General features: G+C 29.9%; 1 protein-coding gene across 1 annotated transcript; it reads right to left on the reverse strand.

Annotated features, from left to right (window-relative positions):
• On the reverse strand, nt 1-1452 carry LOC129308998 (zinc finger BED domain-containing protein RICESLEEPER 2-like). The gene is made up of 2 exons (XM_054950348.1): nt 132-1452; nt 1-44 (listed from the first exon to the last, which is right to left on the reverse strand). The coding sequence occupies exons 1-2, from the start codon at nt 1450-1452 to the stop codon at nt 1-3; spliced, it is 1365 nt and encodes a 454-aa protein (XP_054806323.1).
• Between the last annotated feature and the right edge of the window lie 20246 nt (nt 1453-21698).

Here is a 21698-nt window from a genome sequence, read left to right on the forward strand (position 1 = left end):
TCAATCAACACTAGCAGTCGCATTCTCCCCTCCAAGTGTTACATCTAAAGACAAAAAAAATTACATTAATATAAAAGCTAAAATAAAGGGTGTATGTGTGCATGTGTAAACTTTAGAAAAAAAATTGTTACTTGTAAGCAGAATAATATTTTCTATCTCATTAAAGTTATCAAACTCATGGAGCTTATTAACCAACTCAGATAGCGATTGCCCACTTTGTAGCCAATTTTGCCCATAAATCAATGCTTCTATCATTTTAGGAGATAAAGAACTCCTATATTGATCAACTACACGTCCACCAGTACTAAATGCAGACTCAGAAGCCACTGTAGAAACTGGCATAGCCAATACATCTCGTGCCATGTGGGAGAGAATTTTATATTTTTCAGAATTTGCTTTCCACCATGATAATATGTCAAACTCAGAATCAGATGATGAGATTTCAGCTCTAGAATCAGTTGCAAGATATCTATCTAGCTCACTTTGTGGATCCATTGAAGTTCTTTTCTTTAAAGACTCTAACCACATTGCCCCTGGATCCTTAATGTCGTCATCATCATCATCATCAAGAGAGGGCAATGAACTTGTAGATGCATTACTAACATAGGTAGGCCCTGATTCAGTAGAAATCCCAACAGAATACTCATCAAACAATCGATACAAACAAGTTTTGACCTTATCCATCATCAATGCACATTCTTCAGGGTTACTGAAAAGGAGTTCAAACATGTGATTTGCATAAACTAATTTGTACCGAGGATCTAAAATCACAGCCACAATCAATAATGGATTCATATTATCTGCCTGACCCCAATACTTATCAAACTTCATATACATCTTAAAGCTCATATCTGCCAAAAAAGTATTACCACTATTTCCAATATGCTTCTGCAACATTTTCTGAACACGAGCAATTTGATGAAAACAATCATTTGATGTTACAATAAGGGAGCTTGAAAATTTCAAAGTTATGTCATAAAAGATCTTTAAGAATTTGATGAAGACTTTAGCATTTTTCCAATCATCAAGAATAGGGCCAGAGAAAACACCTTCCTCTTGCTTAGAGTTAAAGAATGCAATATAGTCATCATCTTCATCACGCATCCGCTCAAACACCTTTTGAAACTTCATTGCAGCTTGTAACATCAAATATGTTGAATTCCATCGAGTGCTAACATCAAGGCAGACAAGGCTCTTAGTTTTTTTTTCAGATTCAACCCAATTTTTAAACTTTAGAAACCGTGAAGGAGAAGACCGAACATATCTCACAGCACTTTGAATGGCTTCAAAACTATCTTTCATGTGTTTGATGCCTTCATTGACCACCAAATTAAGAACATGTCCACAACATCTTAATTGTAGATAGTCTCCTCCACAAATTAAGCCCTTCCAACTTCTCAACCTCCTTTTAAGATATCCCAAAGCCGTGTCATTAGATGAAGTATTATCCATAGTTATGCTAAACACATTATCAATACCCCAATCCAACAAGCATTGCTCAATGGTCTTCCCTATAGTCTCACCTTTATGATTTTCAATCATAACAAAACTTAGGATCCTTTTGTGAAGCTTCCATTCATTGTCAATAAAATGTGCCGTCAAACACAAGTAATTGAAATTTTAGTTTGATGTCCAGCAATCTGTCGTGAGACAAACACGCTTAGAACATTGCTTCAAGATCTTCTTTAGCACTTTTACTTCACCAAGATATAGCTGCCACACATACCTCGCAATTATTGTTCTTGAAGGGATTGGAAAGCGAGGTTCAAACTCATTTAACAACTTCTTAAATGCAGGCTTCTCAACAATTCTGAATGATTGCTCATCACAAATAATAAATTCAGCAAGAGCTCTTCTACACCTTTTCTTATCATATAAGTGAGTGACTAAAGATTTTTCTTGCCCACTTGTCCCACCAAATAACAGATTTATCATTGCTTGTTTCTTATCTTTAGTGGCCTTGTGAGGGTTCTTTGGACACTTTGGGATGTGCCTTAACAAAGAATGTGTCCCATGGTGTGATGGATCAGAAGCATAAGTCGTGTGACAATACTTGCATGCTGCTCTATGCTCCCCATTAGTTTCTTCTATAGGCAACCTAACAAAGTAATCCCACACCTCTGATGTATGTTTGGGTTCCTTTTCTTTCCTTCGACCCCTTCTCTCAGTATTTGTCACTTGTGTGACATGTTCTGTGGGTGTTTGGGTGGGAGGAGCATGAAGGGGAAGAGAAGGAGGTCCAGGGGGAGGGACAGATTGAGGGGGAGGGGTTGCTATTTGTGTAGGAGGAGTATGAGTTGGGGTTTGTGTAGGTCCGGTAGGGGTTGATGAATGGGAATGTCCAGTAGGGGTTGGTGTTTGAGATGTCCCAGAGGGTGATGCAACTGAAGCTTGATCCTCCATGCTAGCATAACAAAATTACAGAAACAGAACCATAAATTTCATAAAAAGACAAAATCAAGCTTATTATCCAATGACCAATCATATAACAATCACAAAGAAATACACATAACATTAACAGAGATGCAGAAGAGTCATTTTGGAATAAAATTCATTTATCAAATCATATAGCAATCAGATAAATAACCCCCCTCATTTTACAATAGCCAATCAGATAAAGTGTGTGTAATGTATTATGTAAGTAACATTAATACATTATAACATATTCATCAACAGAGCATTTTTTCCAGAATTGTCTCGTATCAGAATTTTCATCAACAGAGCATTTTTTTCGAGACAGAAACAAATCAAATCAAATAGACTACTATGAAAATGTATTAAAAGAATAAAGAAGAACAAATTGAAAAACCTGGGCAGATGAGAACTGATCAAGATTTAAGAGTGGAGACAGAGATGAGTGAACAGCAGAACAAGTAAACAGTACACACGAACAGCACAGACAGAATTGAAAAACACACATCAACCAACATTGATGCCTATTAGGAGGAGAAAATAGATGCGTGTTGCTTTTAGTGAGGTCTTTGGCAGTCGGAGGGGTGCAACGGTTTTTACTATTACAGACTTGTGGGAGAGACCAGCAACCTCTTAGAGCTACAGTGTGGTTCTGCTTTCATTTTCCTCGAGAATTTTCTGAGCCACTATTTAAGCAAAAGTATAGTACCATGCCAAAAAATTGAGACTAGTTCTCAAGTTCTGTACTTGTAATAATATACGTTACAACAATCAAGTCCCAATTTTTTTTAAAATACTGCATTAGAGCCCTCTATCCTAAAACAAAAAGAAAAGAAAAGAAAAAAAGAAAAAGGTTAGATGAGTAATAGAGTAAGGACCATGGAGGTGAGTAATTCTGATTTCTGTAAAACTGGTGTCTAAATATTAGGTATAAATGCCGGTTACCTAGGGTTATTGCTTAACTTTGAGACCGGCTTCTATGCGTTCCATGAGCTGATCTGCAGTTAATGATCCCTCCTGCAGAATATAAAAAACCAGGCTCTTTCTTAGTTTTTAACTCTTAGATATAGTATGAAAGAGAGAGAAGACAGTTTCAAAGATATTTCAGATGTTAGATTGAAAAATATACTACAGCATAGCATCGCAGTAAAAAAATATCCATAGAAAGATCTTTTCTATAAAGGGAATAAGGCAGGAAAAGTTAAACTTGTGTGTGAGAGGAGAACAATGGCAAGCAAAGGCTAACGGTGGATTGGAGCTTGCGGCTCGTTGTTGTGAGAGGCACTCGACACGATGACGACGAGAGATGATAGTAGAGAATAAAGATTGGAGATTGAGATTGGATTAGAGCTTGCGGCTTGTGGTTGTGGGACGCTGAGTCGCTCTCGCTGGATGCTGATGCTGAGACAGTGAGACTGAGATGCTTCGCTGAAGGAGATTGCTAGGGACGATGACGGGACTCTGGTCTAGACTCTGGCAAGGCAAGTGGAGGAGACTTAAACTGCTACTCTGCTAGGGTTAGAGAGTAAGAGGTAAGGGCGTGAGGCTATGTGGGCTGCTAGCTGGGCTTGTCTTTTTGTCCTCCTTAGTCAGTTCAAGTTGGTCCTTGGCTGTTCTTGCTGGGCAGATGCAGATCCTCATATCTGGCTATCTGCACGTCAAAAGTTAAAAAAAAATTACAAACATGTGTTTCGGGCTGGGCTAAACGGGCAGGGAAGCATACCTTGCCCATTGCCTAGCCCTACCCGAAAATCAGCCCAGCCCAAAAATGCCCAAATTATGTTGGGCTATTTTTTTCGGGCTGGGCTCGGCAAAATTTCACAGGGTTTGGGCGGGCATGTCGGGCAACCAGGTTCCATGAACACCCCTACTCTCACATTCCACTTAGTTGGAAAATGATTTTTTTTTTAAAAAAAAGGAATCTTAACGCTTACGGTAGTTGGGTATTCCGAGAAAATGGACAGCTGGCACATGCAAAAAATGGAACCACTAAAATGGGAAAATACTATCAATATAGAAGACATGACATCGATATTCAAAAATAGAAACTCCATATCAAATCAAGGTTAATTTAAGCTTTAAAGGCTTGTTAAAGCATCTTACCTATTTTAAATACGACAGCCACAAATGGACATTTAGTTAAAAATATATGAATATCATTTCATATATTTATGAATATTATATTATATATTATTTGTATTATTTACATATTTTATTAAATTTATTAATCAATTAGACATATATAAATATTGTGTTAATAATTTATAAATATTGTGTTATGTATTTATAAATATTATGTTATACATAATTTAAATTTTTAAATCATTAAGAATAAAATTGTACTTTCACTCCAAAAATTGCAAAACAAAACCCTTAACTTGTAGTGTAATTTTTTATTGTTTTAAGACATGCAATGTGATTTCCCCCATACATAAATATGAAAAAAGCGGGCCATCTTTTCTTAGACCTTGCCAAGTGAAAAAAAGGAGGATAAAGCCGCAACGAATGAGGACAAAATAATTTAAAGTTGATAATTTCATTCAAACTTAAATAAGTTTGAAAAATTTAGAGTTGGCAAAATGATCTATTTTTAATATTCAAGCTTGTTTAACATGCTCAAAATAATTTACGCTAAGTCTGATTAGGATATCAAGTAAGAATTTGGCATGAATACTCAAATAGCATTTATTTTAAAAAAATATATAAAATAAATGAAATTTTAATTAATCCTTTAATTTTGAACTTTTTTTTATGCTAAGAAACCACATATTTAAGTACGTTTTTATATATTTTTTTCTTAAAAACTTAAAAAATATTAATATTGTTATAGTATTATTTTTAAAATATAAAATATATTAAAATAAGGGGCTTTTGTAAATATAACATATGTTATATGACCAAATTAAGCAAATAACTAAATATTTTTTATATTTTGCATTATGGACGGTTTATTATATTTGTTAATGATATATTGTTATATATAAATGATAAATCCTTTTATAAATTTTTAAATTTTTAATGATAAAATTATTGTATATCAATGTAAACTTGCCATACTCCTAAATTTTTAAAAATTTAGTCCATATTTTTTGAGTATAAGATTTTTTTTGACCAGTAGATGAATTTATCTTTAAAATAATATTTAAAATGTATTTTAACTTTGATTTTTAAACATTAAGACCCACAATTTTTTTAAAAAACAATTGAGTCTTCTACATCTTCTAAGTATTACAAAAAGTATATTTCTATTTTTTTATAATAATAAAAATAATTAATTAAATGTAAAAATTAAAATTTGTTTTTAATGAAAAAAATTGGGTATTCTAGCTTGACTAATTGAATAAGCTCGAAGCCCAAGAGTATTAGCCTGAGCTTAATTATATGAGTTTTTTTATATGTTTGGATATTTTAAATCTCATCTTAATAAGCTTGACCTATGCTTATCATTGGCTCTAAGTATATATACATTGGATAATGAGTTGAACACATTACCTTAAAAATTATATTGCATTTTCAACATAGCAACCTTTAAGAAATTTGATCAAAGGCTTTTGAGAAATTAATTTTGAGACTTGTTAATTTTCCCCTCCTAACACCTGCAGTGTGACTTTGATTAATCAAACTTGCCACGAAAGGAATACTATCAAAAATAAGTCAATTAGGAAGAAAACCATTTTGATAGGGGAGATTAGCTATTGAAGAGCTCCTTTTTTAAAATCTACTATAGATTATCTAGGAAATTATTTCACAGAAAATATTGCAGACTCATGTGTCTTAATACTTCCATTGTTTAATATGGGTACTTGATCCATGAATTTAATGAAATTGTTGCTCACAATCAACACACACACACACACAAACTCATAAAATGCTATTGATTGGTTAGAATCTCTTTCATGTCATTATTCAATCCGCTTTAATATAATTTTAATTCTCTTTTAAGTCTCTGTCTTCTATTTTCTGCTTATAGGAGGTTTGAATTAAGAAATTTGGAAGAGAAAACACATGTGGCTACACTCTTGATAAATTTTATTAGAGCAGATTGTTGCTGCATGTATCAGATAGCATGAGATATTAATACAAGATTTCTTCTTGAACTTCTTCATCACAAGGAGGTTACTCCAAGAACTAACACAACATTACTACTTACCAAACTTTTAATTATGAAAAGTTGAGTGTTGTCAAATTATGGTAGCAGATGGTAATATGAACGCAAAACTTGATTATACAGTCTAAAACCCCCAAGAATAAGGTGACTGTTTTGACTTTATATTTTCTGTATTGCTATTTTGCTCTGAAAAGATGACAATGTTTTACGTGAAATCTTATTGTTTTTAATATTGATTGTATATTAGGATTTTCATAATTATTGTGGATCTACTTTTTATTTTTTTTAGATCAGCATGTAATCCTCTTTCAAATGCAGCTCTTCTCGTGGAGGTGGGAATATTATTTCTTCTCCTAATTCAACTTCCTTTAGATAGCATATTTTGTTTATTTAGGATCTCTTAAACTTTTTGATGCAACATTCTCATTTCCAAGAATTCCATGAGTATTATCAACTCATGGCTCCAAAAGGTACACATAACATGTCATGGAATGGGAGTTACTTCAGTTTTTGTAGCCATGCCACTAACAAGCATTGTCTTGAAGCAACTGATTCATAATTGGAAGTCAAAACAATTAAGTGAGGTCTTGGGTTCAGTTTATACTATCTTGAAAAATTTAAGAGAGTCAAAGCTACAAAATAAGGACGAAAAGTCTTTTCACCCTCTTTAATGAAGAGGACAAGGTAACTTATTGCAAGCATCTCATATGCTTGTGGGTTTTAATATTTCTGCTTAGGAGAATCAAGAAATGAATCATATATATATATATATATATATTTGCTGAGCTGATCCTCATCGACAAAGGCCTTGAAATTTACAGTAGCAGACAATCTAAATAGGTGCTTGTATGAATAGATTGTACAGGATCCATTAGCATTATTACTAGGGCCGGTAGTTCGGGCTGAGCCCGATGGGCTAGCCTAAACCTGCTCGAAAAATTAGGGCAGGGTTTCAAAAAATCATGATATTGTTATGTTCGGGCCTATTTGGGCCCGAATAGGCTCGAGAAAATTCAGGCCAAGCCTGAACTCGATCAAGCTTGGCCCGAATACATTTTTTATAAAATATATAAAAAAAATAAATATTAATTAATTATTCAAGTTTTAAATCATTTTATATTAAAATACCATATATTTGAGTCTTATATATAATTTAAGTATCAAAAAAATATATTTATATTTTTTTAAATAACATAATTAATTTTAGAGTAAAAAAGTTAATTAAAAATGATTTTAAAAATAAAATTTGGATATTCGGGTCGTTCAAAGCTTGAAGAAATTTGGGCCGGGCTTAGCTATTCGGGCTTTTTTTAAAAGTCGGGCCTGTTTGGGTCAGGCTTATTTGGGCCCCACCTGAATTCTCAACTCTAATTATTACAAGGAAAAACATTAAAGACCATCCCTAAAAAGACATTATTCATAGGATTAGAGAGTTACCCACTAAAGATTTCTCTATTTATTTTGAGTGGCATTATACAGAAAACATTAGTAGAGTTTATTGTTTAGCTAACACAGCTCCTAACTTATCTGATACTTTTTGCTCATTGATAAGATCCCACACTGTCTTCCAACTATGGGAAATTGGTGAAAGGATTGTGTAGGTTTTTATTTTGTCTGTGGTACCTTTTGTAATAAATAGAAAAATGAATTATTTTTCTACTTTAAATGAAGAGGAAAGCAAGAATGAATGTGCGTGTCATCATATGCTTGATATAAAGTTATTGATAATGGTAGACAAATGGCAAAAGCAAGAAATTAAAAAGCTATATTGAAGATTCAAGAAGGGTTGTTTGAACAGTTGAAGCATACTTGTGCATAGCCTCTTGCATTTTATTGTTTCCAGCATCTTGAAGTGGCCAAACTTTTTATTAGGGGAGCATAGGTTCATTACTTTTTATCGCATCTAATGGCATCTTATATTTTTCTTCCACATATTCCGTGTGTATTTATAATAGAGCTTTTGAGATTTTCCACAAATTATTTTTATTTTTATTTTTTACAATCAATTGTTGAGTGCAACATTGATCTCATCATTCATTAACTCGTAGTAGTTGGGGGGCGATATGGTTTTTATAATATGAATGCATGAAATAGATGATAAAGTTTCTTTGATTTACTATATTAATTAAATAAAGTCTCCAATATTATTTTTTTAAAAACATCTTATATTATGGCAAATTAAGTCATTAAAAAAATATCTTACGTTGAACATGAGAATATCTTACATATTTCATTTCTTTTGTATTGCATATATTTTTTAAGTGGTTGTCATAATAGTCATATGTTCGAGGCAAGAGGTTCAATTTAGATTCTTTTGTTTTAAGATCACCAATAAATATATTAGCTTGTATAAAGAAGCCTAATTTTACTTCCTTTTCAAGATTCATTATACTCCAAAGACCATCTTTCACATTCTATTAGAGTCACTTCTAAATTCTAATATATATAATTCTATAATTGAAAGTTTCTTTAGTCAATGTTAGAGAAGTTGTATGAGATTTGGGATTTGTCCAAGGATGAGAAAGATTGGTGGAAGCAAATGTCTCGCTGTAACATCCTGAATTTTTAATTTAAAAACTAATTATTAGTTAGAGGTAAATTAATAAATTAATAGATTAATTAAATAATCTTGATTTTGGATGGAGAATTGATTTTTCAAGTTGATGACCAATTGCTATGACCAAGATTGAGTGAAAAAATGATAATCTAGAGTAGAGCATGTGAGCTACAGTGAGATTTTTTTCAAGTTGACTCAATGGTACCAAGTTCAGTCTCAACTTTGTTATGTAGGAAAGGTTAGAGGATCGAACCTGAGGAGGCTCTCTGCAAGGGGAATAATCTTGCATACTACTGTGGGAAAACCTTTGTTTCCTGATGCTCACCGAAAGGGGTGGGATCGCCCTGTTGTGGGGTCTGGGGGGAGAGTATCCAGCGCTGTAAAAGACCTCGGAGAGGCGGGGTGAGCGGAGGATTGTTACATTAAAAAGCGCTCTGATACCAAGATTTATAACACACCAAATTTTTTTTAAATAATTTAACTCAACCATAGTTGGGTTACAGCCACCCAACACATTTTTATATCAATAATTTTAATATAAAATATTTTATAATTGGCTTCAACTCACACAATATAACATTTCAGATAAATTTTTACCTCCCACATGCCATTAGGCTAAATCATATTTGTTCATCCTTATACTCCCAACAAGTAAACTAAATCACATTTGTCCATCCTTATACTCCCAATAAGAAAAATAAACAATTTAGTTAATTTTCAACACAAGCTAGTTATTTGGTCTCATAATCATGCCATTTTAACCAATCCAAAGTAAATCAAATATTAAAATTACAGTCATCCAAAGTGTACCAAAAATAGAAATAGTTTGAAAGGTATGATTACACTTATATATTCATATAATTGTCAATAAACAAAAAGCCCTAATATTGGCAATATAACACATTATAAATCATAAATTAAATACCCAAAAGAGACAGTGGATCTATACCACTAAGCCTCTGGGACTCCTCCACGTGTTAGTCGTGGCTCTTCTCTTGAAAATTGTTAACTGCATAATGAGACTCAAAAATCTCAGTAACCAAAGCCAATTTATGATAGTGTATACAAACAGTTAAGTGTGTGCTTATTAAGTGAGAATTAAAAATAATATAATTCTAATAAAATATAAGAAATATTATAATACACACAAATAACTATCCTTATATCCCTCCATTAACCTCGAGCCGTAGCCCTCACTCGGTGCTAAATTACCCGGCTAAAGGTAGATTAGCTCGAGCCCTTACAAGTCACATATTGAGCTCCAATAGAGGCATACCACGTGGCACATAAATACAATAACAATGGCAAGTCTCCCAACACCTCCCACAATAATCAAACAAATTCATAATAATATTACACAATTATACAATATTACAAAATTCATAATTTTCTCAATAATCACCCAATTAACATGAAGTAACACTAATCACAAATTAAAAGCATGGTTACCTCGTGGGTTTTTCAATAAATTATTCCTTACAATTTCTCTCCCACCACAATCTTCACCAATAATACAATCTACAAATAATATATTATTTATAAATATTAGTTTTAATTTTTTAAAACTAATAAAATAATTCTAATAATAGAATTAAAAATATAACATAATTTTTAATCTCAATCTTAATACAAATCTAAAATTAATACTATTAAGTAAAATTTTTAACTCCTCTTTTACTCATCAATAAATATTAATAATCTAAAAATCAACTTTTAAACTAATTTCTATTATCAAATTTTTTTTTTATTTCATAAATTCGCACCTAAAATATCCAAAAATTAAAAATTGAATCTCTAACTTAGAATCATAATCCTATAGCCATAATAATTCATTTCTCATCCTAAATAATCATCTAAACCTCAATAAATCAACATATATTTTTAGATCTAGTTTAGAATTTGATCCATAAGCCACAAATTTAAAGATCATTAACAAATTTATACTCTAGAACATTCATTATACTACTAACAACCTCAAAAACCATATTTGTTTAACATAAATTCATCCCTCTTCCAGATCTTAAATTTTCTACCACCATAAAATCAGAAATCAAAGAGGAAGGATGATTAAGAAAATTTTTTAAAACACTTATTTAGTCTTGAAAAACTTAAAATCACACCCTAAATATCCTATTAAAAACTCTTACCTTAAAAATTCAGATCTTCCGCACCGACGACTCATGCTCACAGACGCTCTCTCTCTGCCTCAGCTCGTGCACAGGGAAGAATGAAGAAACAAAGGAAACAGGTGAGTTTTTATAAAAATTTAGTGGGCCCCACATTTTTTTTATTATTTCTTCTTTCCTCTCTCTCCCTTTTTTATTATTATTATATATACGTAATGATTGCAGCACGCGGGATGCTGAAAGTGCTTCTCTTCTTCTTCTTCTTCTTCTTCTTCTTCTCTCTTTTTTTTTTCTTTTTCTCATACCTTTTCTTCTTTTCTCTTTTTTTTAATAATAATAATAATAATTTAATTAATAAATTTTTTTAATTAATATTTTTTTAAATTTTAATTTAGAATTATATCCTAAGTTAGATTTAATAATCATCTCTTACTAATTTGCTTATCTCTAAATATTTTTTTTAAATTTTTATTAACCCAAATTAACTATTAAAATTTAAATTGGGATGTTACAGATAGGAGTTCACCCTCAGTAGAGTAATGTGAAAAGACCATATGGCATGATGTATCTTCCTTAATGCTCGACAGAGTGTAGTGTTTGAGGATTCCTCTCCTTAATGCCCATACTGGTGCGGTATTAGAGATTACACTTCTTAACATTTATGAGATACGGTGTTAGAGTAATGATACCCCAATTATGTGTGAAATAAGGGGAATTCATAATCCAAAATTAGGATACAATGCCTTTGGTTGGGTGATTTCACTATTAAAGGTGTGCTTGGATCAATTTATACAAAATTAGTCCAGTAAAGCCATAAGTTCAGTCAATGTAAAGGTTCAATTGAATAGGATGATCATACGAGCAAAATGTGTATTTATAAAAAAAAAACACACACACACACACACACACCGAATATATATATATATATAAAATGTAAATGTTTAATTTATTTATTTATGGTTATTTTTATTAATAAATAGTTTTGAATTATTTTAGTTACTGAGACACTGTCTCATTCTGTGGTTACTATTGTCTCACCCAAAAAATGCGATGCAAATGGCACGTGAGTGGAGGTTCCGGCCTTCGCGACGAGAATCGACTGAAATAGGAGTCGTCACCAAAATTTTGAAGTAAATATTGAAAAATCAATTAAAGGAGGATAAGGATGGTCTGCGAAAACAGAAAATAGGTTCGAGAGTCGATTGAGTGTAGCAAAGGTGTTAGGCACCCCATAACACCCGTTCGTGAGAATAATTATCTAAAGTTTGTTGTGCTATATTAATATAGTTTTAAAATTATTTTAATTATTCCTTTTATATTCATGTGTTTGATATAAAAATGATCAGAATTAAGTAAGAAATATTTATTTATTTACGAGGAGGACTTGACTCAAAATCTAACTGTGAGGCCTACATATCGACTCAGAATCTAACTCTGAAGCCTACATACCTTGTGATGGGGATCAAAGTTCATGTAGTTTAAGTTTGAAAATTATTAGTGAAAATATTTTTTGAAGAGAAATTAATTAGAAATAATTCACCATTTTATAAAAAGTAATTTAATTTCAATTGTTTTCTCAATTTTTACATTTTTGAAATAAAGAAATAAAAGAGTTTAAGATTGTTATTATTTTATATTTTATGATTGGAAATTTAACTGTTATACTTGCAAAACCTTATGGTTCATACGAGCAATGCAGTTATTCTAAATATTTATAAAAATTTTGAAATCTCTCACGATAAAAAATTTAGTAATTTAATTTATCTATATTTTTAAATATTATTAATAATTTATTTAAACATGTGTGTATGTTTTTAAAGAATTTTAATCATTATACCTACAAAGCCTTATTGACTTATACGATAATATGAATATTTTAAATATTTACAGAGATTCCAAAATCTAACACGATAAAAGAATTAAATTTATTTAAATATATTTTTAATTTAGTTAATTTAATATATAATTTATATATATTTTTTAAAAAACTTAATCATTATATCTGTAAAGTCTTATTGACTCATACAATAACATGATTATCTTAAAAATTTATGGAGATTCAAAAATCTCACATGATTAAAAGATATAATCGATAAATGTAATTACAACTTAAATTCATTAATTGGGTTAATTAATTTTTTAAATTGTGTATTATATGATTATTTATAAAAAATTATTTATTTATTATAAAATTAAAAATTACTACATTTGTGAGGACTTATTATCCCATACGATGACATGATTAATTTAAGTCTCTACAAAAATTTTTAAAATCTCACATAAAACTTAAATAAATTTTTAATTTGGATCATAAAAAAGAGAGTTAATTTTAATGATGGGCCTTCAGAACCCATATAAGTTTTACTTTCATACCTACACCTTATTGATTGACACGATACGAGATTATCCTAATATTTGCAGGGATTTAAAATCTCTCACAATAAAAGGATTAAATAATATTCACTTTAAATATATTTAATGCGTAATTATATAATACATATTTTTAAGTATAAAAATCTTAATCATTATACATGCGAAGTCTTATTAACTCACACAGTAATACTATTATCCTAAAAGTTTACAGAGTTTTAAAAATCTCACATGACCAAAGATCTAATTAGAAAATATAATTATAATTCAAAATTATTAATTTAATTAATTAAAATCATAAAAATATTTATTATTTTATTTACAAAATTCATTTAAATTGAAAATTATGATATTTGTAAGGATTTATTATCCTACATGATAATACACTTAATTTAATTCTCTACGAAGATTCTTGAAATTTTACATGAGACTTAAATATTTATTATGAAAGGAAAATTAATTTTAATAGTAGGCCTTTAAACCCATATAAATACCTAGAAAATTAATTCTCATACCTACGAAATCTTATTAATTTACACGGTATGAAATCATTCTAAATGCTTACAGAGATTCTTAAAATCTCACATGATAAATAGATAATCAAAATATTTACATTTGCAATCGGCACATAACATTATAGTTGACTAAACAATTTATGCAATAAAGGCAATGAAAAGAATAGAGAAGTAAACTATTTTGATAGTTCACTATTCTTTTGACTTGATGATATATTCTTAAAAAAATTTAGATTTGGCATAAACTTTTAGCAAGATCATAACCATGATAGACACAGCTTCAAACCACAACCAATCTCATAAATTATCAATAATATTTTTATAGAATTTTTTGTTAAACACCTCTCAAATATGCTCTAAATTTTGCCTAAAAATATTTGATCCTTGAATCTTCAATGCCTAAACATATATCCAGATCAATCCACACCCTTAATATCTATCAAGATACACACACACATAACATATGTATGTATATGTTCATCAATAAATCTAGATTATAGGAGATGACATGATTTAAATATTACCTGATTTAACCATCAATGATCACGTCCTCGAGTTGTAGCAGCCTGTGATCCTAAATATGCATTCCTCTTCCTCTCAAGACAACACTTTCATCACTAGTGTTTTCTCTGTCTCCTCCTCTCTCTCGTCCTCTGTCTCTGCTTTCTCGTTCTCTTTTTTATGCTCTCAGTTTCTCCCTCTATGCTCTATTTTCTTCTCTTTTTGTAACATCTGTGTGCTCTCTGCAAAGTAAAGCTTCCCCCTGTGTTTTCATTTGCTGCATGCATGCATGCATGTGTCTTTGGTTTTGTTTCTTTTCTTCTGCTGGTCAAAAGTATGTGTACGTGCTCTAGTTGCTTGCTGCTCCTTCTACTCTATTTTTCTTCTTTCTGTACTCTATGTTTTTGTGTTTTTACTGCTCTCTCTGTGTGCTTTTTGCTAGCGTGTCTGGTTCTTTTGCATTTTTCTTTTGCTTTGCGTTCGCTTTCGTGTGTGTCTGATCAAGAATGCTTTTTCCTTCGTGTTTTTGGCTAGTGGCAACCTCTGGTTCTACTTTTTTATGTTTTTGTCTATTTTTCTTTTTCTTTTTGCTTTGCGTGTGGCCAAGTTTGCTCTCTCTTTCCTTCTGTGTTTCGTGTGTGCTGTTTCTTTATTTTTTTTTCCTTCCCTGTGTTGTAACGTGCATGACACATGGATGAAGGACCAAATCTGATGGTTAAATTCTTCTACTTCCTTCCATTTGGTCTAATCAAAAGTGTTCATGTGTGCTATTTCTGTTTTTTTCTTTATGCTGTAACGTGTGCACGAACAAAGGACCAAACTTAATTAATATATTTTGATTTTTAATAACTTTGTTTTTTAATTATGTTTATTAATTTCAAAAATTGGATTAAGGGACCTAAAAATTTGATTTTGGATTAAACAAATGCTTTTTGAAAATATAATCTTAAAAAGGATTAAATTTTGTTTTTATATTTTTATATTTTTTTAGTTATTTTAATGAACTAAAAGAAATAAAATCTTAATCAAAAAAAGATTATCTAAGATAGAATAAAATTAAACTCTATTAATTTTTTTTTTCAAAATATAATCCTAAAAAGGATTAAGTTTTATTTTTGTATTTTTATATTTTTTAGTCATTTATTATTATTTTTATTAAATTTAAAAAAATGTTCAAATAAAATACAATGTTCACAATTATTTTATAGGTTCTGACACTGGTAGCAGTAAAAGGAGAGACTTAGGCCAGGAGTAGTGAGACTATAAATGCCCATTGAGTTTTGTGTAATGAATTTATTTGTTGTAAATAATAATTATATTTATAAGTTGCCATATGAATACATTCATATGATTTTGGTTGCACTTATAAATGTGTATGTGAGTATCTTAGCCTTGAAATGTGAAAATGTGTGAAATGTGATAGTGTGGGCTAGAATATTGATACAAGTGCAATGTTGTATGCTTGGAAATGTTTGGAAATGAATGTTTGGCCAAGTATAAGTGTTTGTGTGTATAAGTGTGGAAAAGGGTCCTATTATATGAAAAAGGATGTTTGAGTGCCCAAAAACGTGTGTGGTTGTATTATTGATGTTTTGATTCATCAATTAGGTAAAAATTGTTCCATTTTGCTGGGCTATTTGGATGAGTCAAAATGATATAAAATGATCATTTTACATCTGATGTCTAATTTTTAAAAGAAATATTAAATTGAGACTAAACCTGTGTCATTAGTTAAATTATAAAATAAGATTTATATGGATACTTGAATCACTTCAATTAAATATCATATGTGAAAATGACACACATCAAAATTTAGTATCAAACAAACTGTCATAACAGCAAATATTGTCATGTATGTTGTGAAAGATGGTGTACTGATGCTTTGTATTACATGTCATGGCACATGAACCATTTTAGGCAAAAATGACTGTTTTGCCCTTATTTCCCTTTATATGGTATTTATGTATTTCTATACACTTACATTGTGTATAAATACTTACTTTTAGGTGATTTGAATGGTTTTCAAAATAATTTTAGGATTCCAACTATTTTAAAAGATTTGTTTTCTATATGTTTAATATTTATATTTTATGGTAATTTAGAAGTTTAAAGACTTCTAATTACCTTTATTTGATGAAAGTAGGTACAGTATGGTGACATCAAGGAGGACATTACACTTGCTGTCATCATCATTCTCCACCATCATCATTGTTGCAGATCTTTCATAGCTTCTTCATCGATGATGTCATTGCTATTGGTGGCATCAAAGACTAGCGCCAACGAAAATGGTGGTGGGCTAGGATATTGAAAATTTGAGTAAGGTTGTCAAAAATAAGAGGAGCAGATTTGCCTAAAATTTTTATTAATGATACAATTTCATGAAACTCATCTCATTTTCATTAGCCTCCTCATGGAACCCAATACAATTATTTTTGGGGAAATTTAATTCCACATGAAAGCCAAATTCATGCATATACCAAACAAACATTTTTTCTAATTTCATACTCTAAATTCCAGTATAGCTAGGGGTGGAGAGAGGGGAGATCGACAGGGTCACAACCCTTCCAAACTTTTTAATTTTTTCTTAGTAAAATATAAGAGTTATATATTTTTAAACTCTTTGAGTTTGTACATTATAGAAGTTATGAAATACTAAATGAAATTCTCATTATAATTCTATATGAAGTCTTTTATGCATGTATATAGCAACTATTTCAGCAATTTAAAGTTATGGTTGTTATATGATCTATTTATTTTCAATAAGATAATGCTATATATGCTCTTAAAGTATTGATATCATTTTATCTTGCTTTCATTTTATATTTAATGAAAGAAATTATGAGAATTATTATTAAAAAAATTTGTTATGCATTGCAACAAAAATTTCAAGATATATTGAATGCTATATACTTGATATTTACCATAAAATCACTTATCCAAATGTATTAAGGTGCTTGATATATTGAAAGAAATTTATGATATAAATGATTTCTGTTTTGATATAATTTAATAAGTTGAGCATTATTATTGTGTTGATATATTTACTTATTGGAATTATCAATTAAAAAAATTAAATAGTAAATTTAATAAATAAGTAATAGAGCTTGTTACATTGAACAAAACTTTAGATTCTAATAATGCATTTAAATCATTTAATGCTCATAGGTATGATAAAATTTTCACCCATTTAATAATAATTTATATCGAGAAGGAAATTGATAAAATGTTTATCGTAGACATAATAAATAATAACTTTTATATCATAAAAAATCAATAAGAAAAACTATATATATTGTTATATATGTGTAAATTGAATATAAATATATATGTTGAATATTTATATTATGTTAGTGAAGTGTGTGTGTGTATTTAACTTTCTTTTAATTATCACATGTGTGTGTGTTGAAATATTTATCATCTCGATCCTCTTAATAAAAATTCTTATCTCCACCCCTGAATGTATCAAATGGGACTTTAAATATTGGTATTTTATTTCTCATATTTTAAATCAAATAAAATCTCAAAAAAGTTTATCATATGAAACCAAGGATAATATTTCTTATTATCATAGTTAGTGCCAATTTTTGAGAACCAGACCGGACAAGTCGACTGAAAAGAAAACCAGTTTCCAGTGTACTTATGTGGCCCAGCTGCCCAAGTGTTGAATGTATTTCATGTAAAGGTATTCATAGGCTTGGTTTTGAGGAAAAACCAAATTGAACCAAATCAAATAAAATACTAAAATTTGGGATCTATTCGATTTTTCTTCTAATCGATTGGGTTTGATTTTTAAACAGTTCACTGTGGTTCAATTTCAGTTGGATCAAATTTAAATTTATTTATTTGTGAGATATGTTGCATAAACAATATATATATATATATATATTATTAATAATTTTAACTATTACGTACTATTTTCATTGAAAAGAACTCTTGAGGATAAAAAATAAAAATTAATTAACATATTTAACCTTTAAAAATCAATTTGTTATCTTTAAAATACTTGATTATAAAGAATTATAGATAATATTTGACTAACTGTAACAGGTTCTTTACTAGTGATTAAATAACTAAATTTGGAAAAAAGAAACAAAAAAATTAAACAAATTTATAAAAATATATCAAAATAAATATAACAGGATTTAATTTGATTTTGAGATAACTGGAATGATCTTGAACAGCCCTATTTGCAGGGTAATTGTGGGTCCTATGGCATTGCAGGACAACATGGCATACCGAGATGGATAATTTGCGGATCCTTTGTTAGAAAGTGTTGGGTGAAAACTGGCGTGTTATAGGCTTATTGTAAGTGTTGTATGGGCTCTTTCCATTTGATTTGGATTTGCAGGGCCAGATCATGATTTTATTGGGCTGGCTTGGAGATTCTACTTTTGTTAATTTCCTTTTTTGTATAAATTATAAACCATCCAACTTGAAAATCTTGTAGAAATTAATAATAGAGAATCACATCAAGTATAATTCAAAAAAATTATTCATAAACAATACCTAACAATAAGTTTCATTCAACAAAAAAAAAACAAATCAGGTTTCTATTTTAACAACAATTTATTTTGTATTAGTTTTGATTTATAAATAATTTTTTTGAGTGGTTATTGAATGTGATTCTCGCAGTTAACAAAAAATCTCATATTTAAAGTAATTATTTCTTAAAATGGAATAGTTATTTATCTACGTATCACTTCTAACCCTAAAAAAAGCTAAATTTTAAATAATAATTGTCATGAAAAAAGATTTTCTTGTTATTGTATATAATTAATGCTGTTATTCTTAAATTAAAATAATCATTCATCTCCAGTCACGGTTAACACTTAAAACTTCAAAATATCAGTTGTCATTGATTAAGGTTTTGTTGTAATTTTATATAATTAAAGTTATCATTTCTTAAAGTGAACTAGTCATTAATTTTCATATAGTCTCCTTCACAATAATTCTGTAATTGTTTGAGCTCTAGGAGATGTTAGTGGATATATATATATATATATATATATATAAGATCGGCAATATGTTCATTGCTCACAAAATTTATATCTGAAAAGAACGCAAAGACTGCAGAGACATCAGGTCAATTTATGATACTTATTTATCATATCCATATTTTGGAAGTCCTCTATAAAATAATATGCATAGCCCTGCTTAGTCACACGCCCATATATTGAAAAATATAAACAGAATTTCAAATCATTGTGCTTGGTTTAGCATTGTTAATTTGATCTATTTAACATTTTGTTTTCTCACAAATCATTATCATGGAATCTATAAATGTCAATGATTAATTATGAACCAATCCCTTTTTATAGACACTATAAAATTAAATACCGGAGGATATATATTATTTATATATTTGTTTAAAATTTTTGTTAAGTTAGCTCATTTAATCTTTGTACTTACCTAATTTTTGATTTTCAGCTCATCAAATCAAGGTAAAAAATATATAAAATCTCTTTGGGCCCAAAAAAAAAAAAGTTTGTTCACATTCTGTTATTTTGATCTGTTTGCAAAGTGAATAAAGCATTAAAATGGAAAATCTATACTATTGTCCCCCAAATTGAATGAAAATATGTGGAACAATCATGATTATTGATTATCATATCAATATCATTGATTTCAAACTTTCCAATTTATAGTTCCTTCACAATTGACACTATCCCATTTCTTTTTTGACATCATCCCGTTTCAAAGGTGCCTTGAGCCTGTAACGAGAAAAATCAAATGCTAGCAAAACCTTCTGCGGAAATTACAATGCTGATTCCAATGTAATAGAATAGTACAGAGAATCATAGGATTTTGTAAGCAGATAGAGTTTTGAATCCGGCTATAGATGGAAGTATATCACGACTTCATCAACACGAAAATGAAATAGCATCGACATTAGGTCAAATAACACAAACTCACCGAATCAAATCACTGAAACCACTTTCAATTCATCCTAATCCTAGCTAGTATTACATTACACGATCGCGTCAACTACGAACAGATCACACAGTTCGGATTCTTAGCCCATAGGTTGCCTTCAGAAATTAGAACAGATAGACCGAAAATTCGCTACAGTGAAGGAGGAAATCACCGAAGGAATCATTCGGAAGACGGAACGGCAACCAGATCCGGTTTTCTCCCGCCTCCTGTGCCACCGAACTAGTTCCACTTGAAGATTGCGGCAAAAATCCCGTGCCTCACTCTGGGTCGGGAAGGGGTTTTGTATCCGTAAGAGCCAATCTGGCGGCGGACGACTGGCACCGGTTTCGATACTAGCTCGCCGGCAGGATTACCGGACTTGTCCCTCTTGAACAAATCGGCCAATATCTTCCGTTTAATTCTTGATCGGCTACGGGGGACGTTGCCGAAGGTACCCCTAGGGTGGGGAAGGATAGCATCGCCGGTGGCCGTCATCTTCATGATTCTTGATGGTGGTCTGTGCTCAAATGAGTAGCTACAACCTCAGAGTGATAGAGGAATAAATAGGAAGTGCCGCTGAAACACTGACCGGATGGTTCCTCTTACCTTCACCGCGTTCACTCCACGCAGGCTCCATAAAGGTCCGTTTGATTTTTTTACTTTCAAATTCAAAGGATAAATTTTATTTTTAAAAAATTAAAAAATATTTAAATAAAATATTTTATAAAAAATATATTTTAAAAATACATTCAAATAATAATTAAAAATAAATTTTTAAAATATAATTATTTAAAATTTTTAAAAAATAAATTTAAAAAATAAGATGTTATTTAATCATACTATCTTAAATTTAATCTTTTATATTTTTATTTAAAAAATAATTAATTTACTAAAAATATAATTATTATTTTAATAATAATAATTAAATATTAAGTTTTTAGCATTATAAATTGAATAATTAATCATATAAATTTTTACATTAATGTATAATAAAAATCACATTACATTTTTTAAAATTATAAATAAAAAAATAAAAAAATTAGGGATTAAGTTTTTAGTATTATAGATCAAAATTTATGTTATTTAAAATTTTTATCACATTTTTTAAATATTCTAAATATATTATATTTGTATAATAAAAATTATAAATCATCATAAATCAATATCCTTTTTGATAATTATATATTTAAAAGTAC

The sequence above is a fragment of the Prosopis cineraria genome, unplaced genomic scaffold (assembly GCF_029017545.1).
Source record: "Prosopis cineraria cultivar Desert tree isolate PC_DT_omini unplaced genomic scaffold, ASM2901754v1 PC4, whole genome shotgun sequence".
Classification (NCBI taxonomy): domain Eukaryota; kingdom Viridiplantae; phylum Streptophyta; class Magnoliopsida; order Fabales; family Fabaceae; genus Prosopis; species Prosopis cineraria.

Coding starts and splice junctions, on each gene's coding strand:
- LOC129308998 (XM_054950348.1), bottom strand. CDS start 1,452: ATGGATAATACTTCATCTAATGACACGGCTTTGGGATATCTTAAAAGG. Junction 45..131: donor AAATATTATTCTGCTTACAA/GTAACAATTTTT, acceptor TTTTGTCTTTAG/ATGTAACACTTGGAGGGGAG.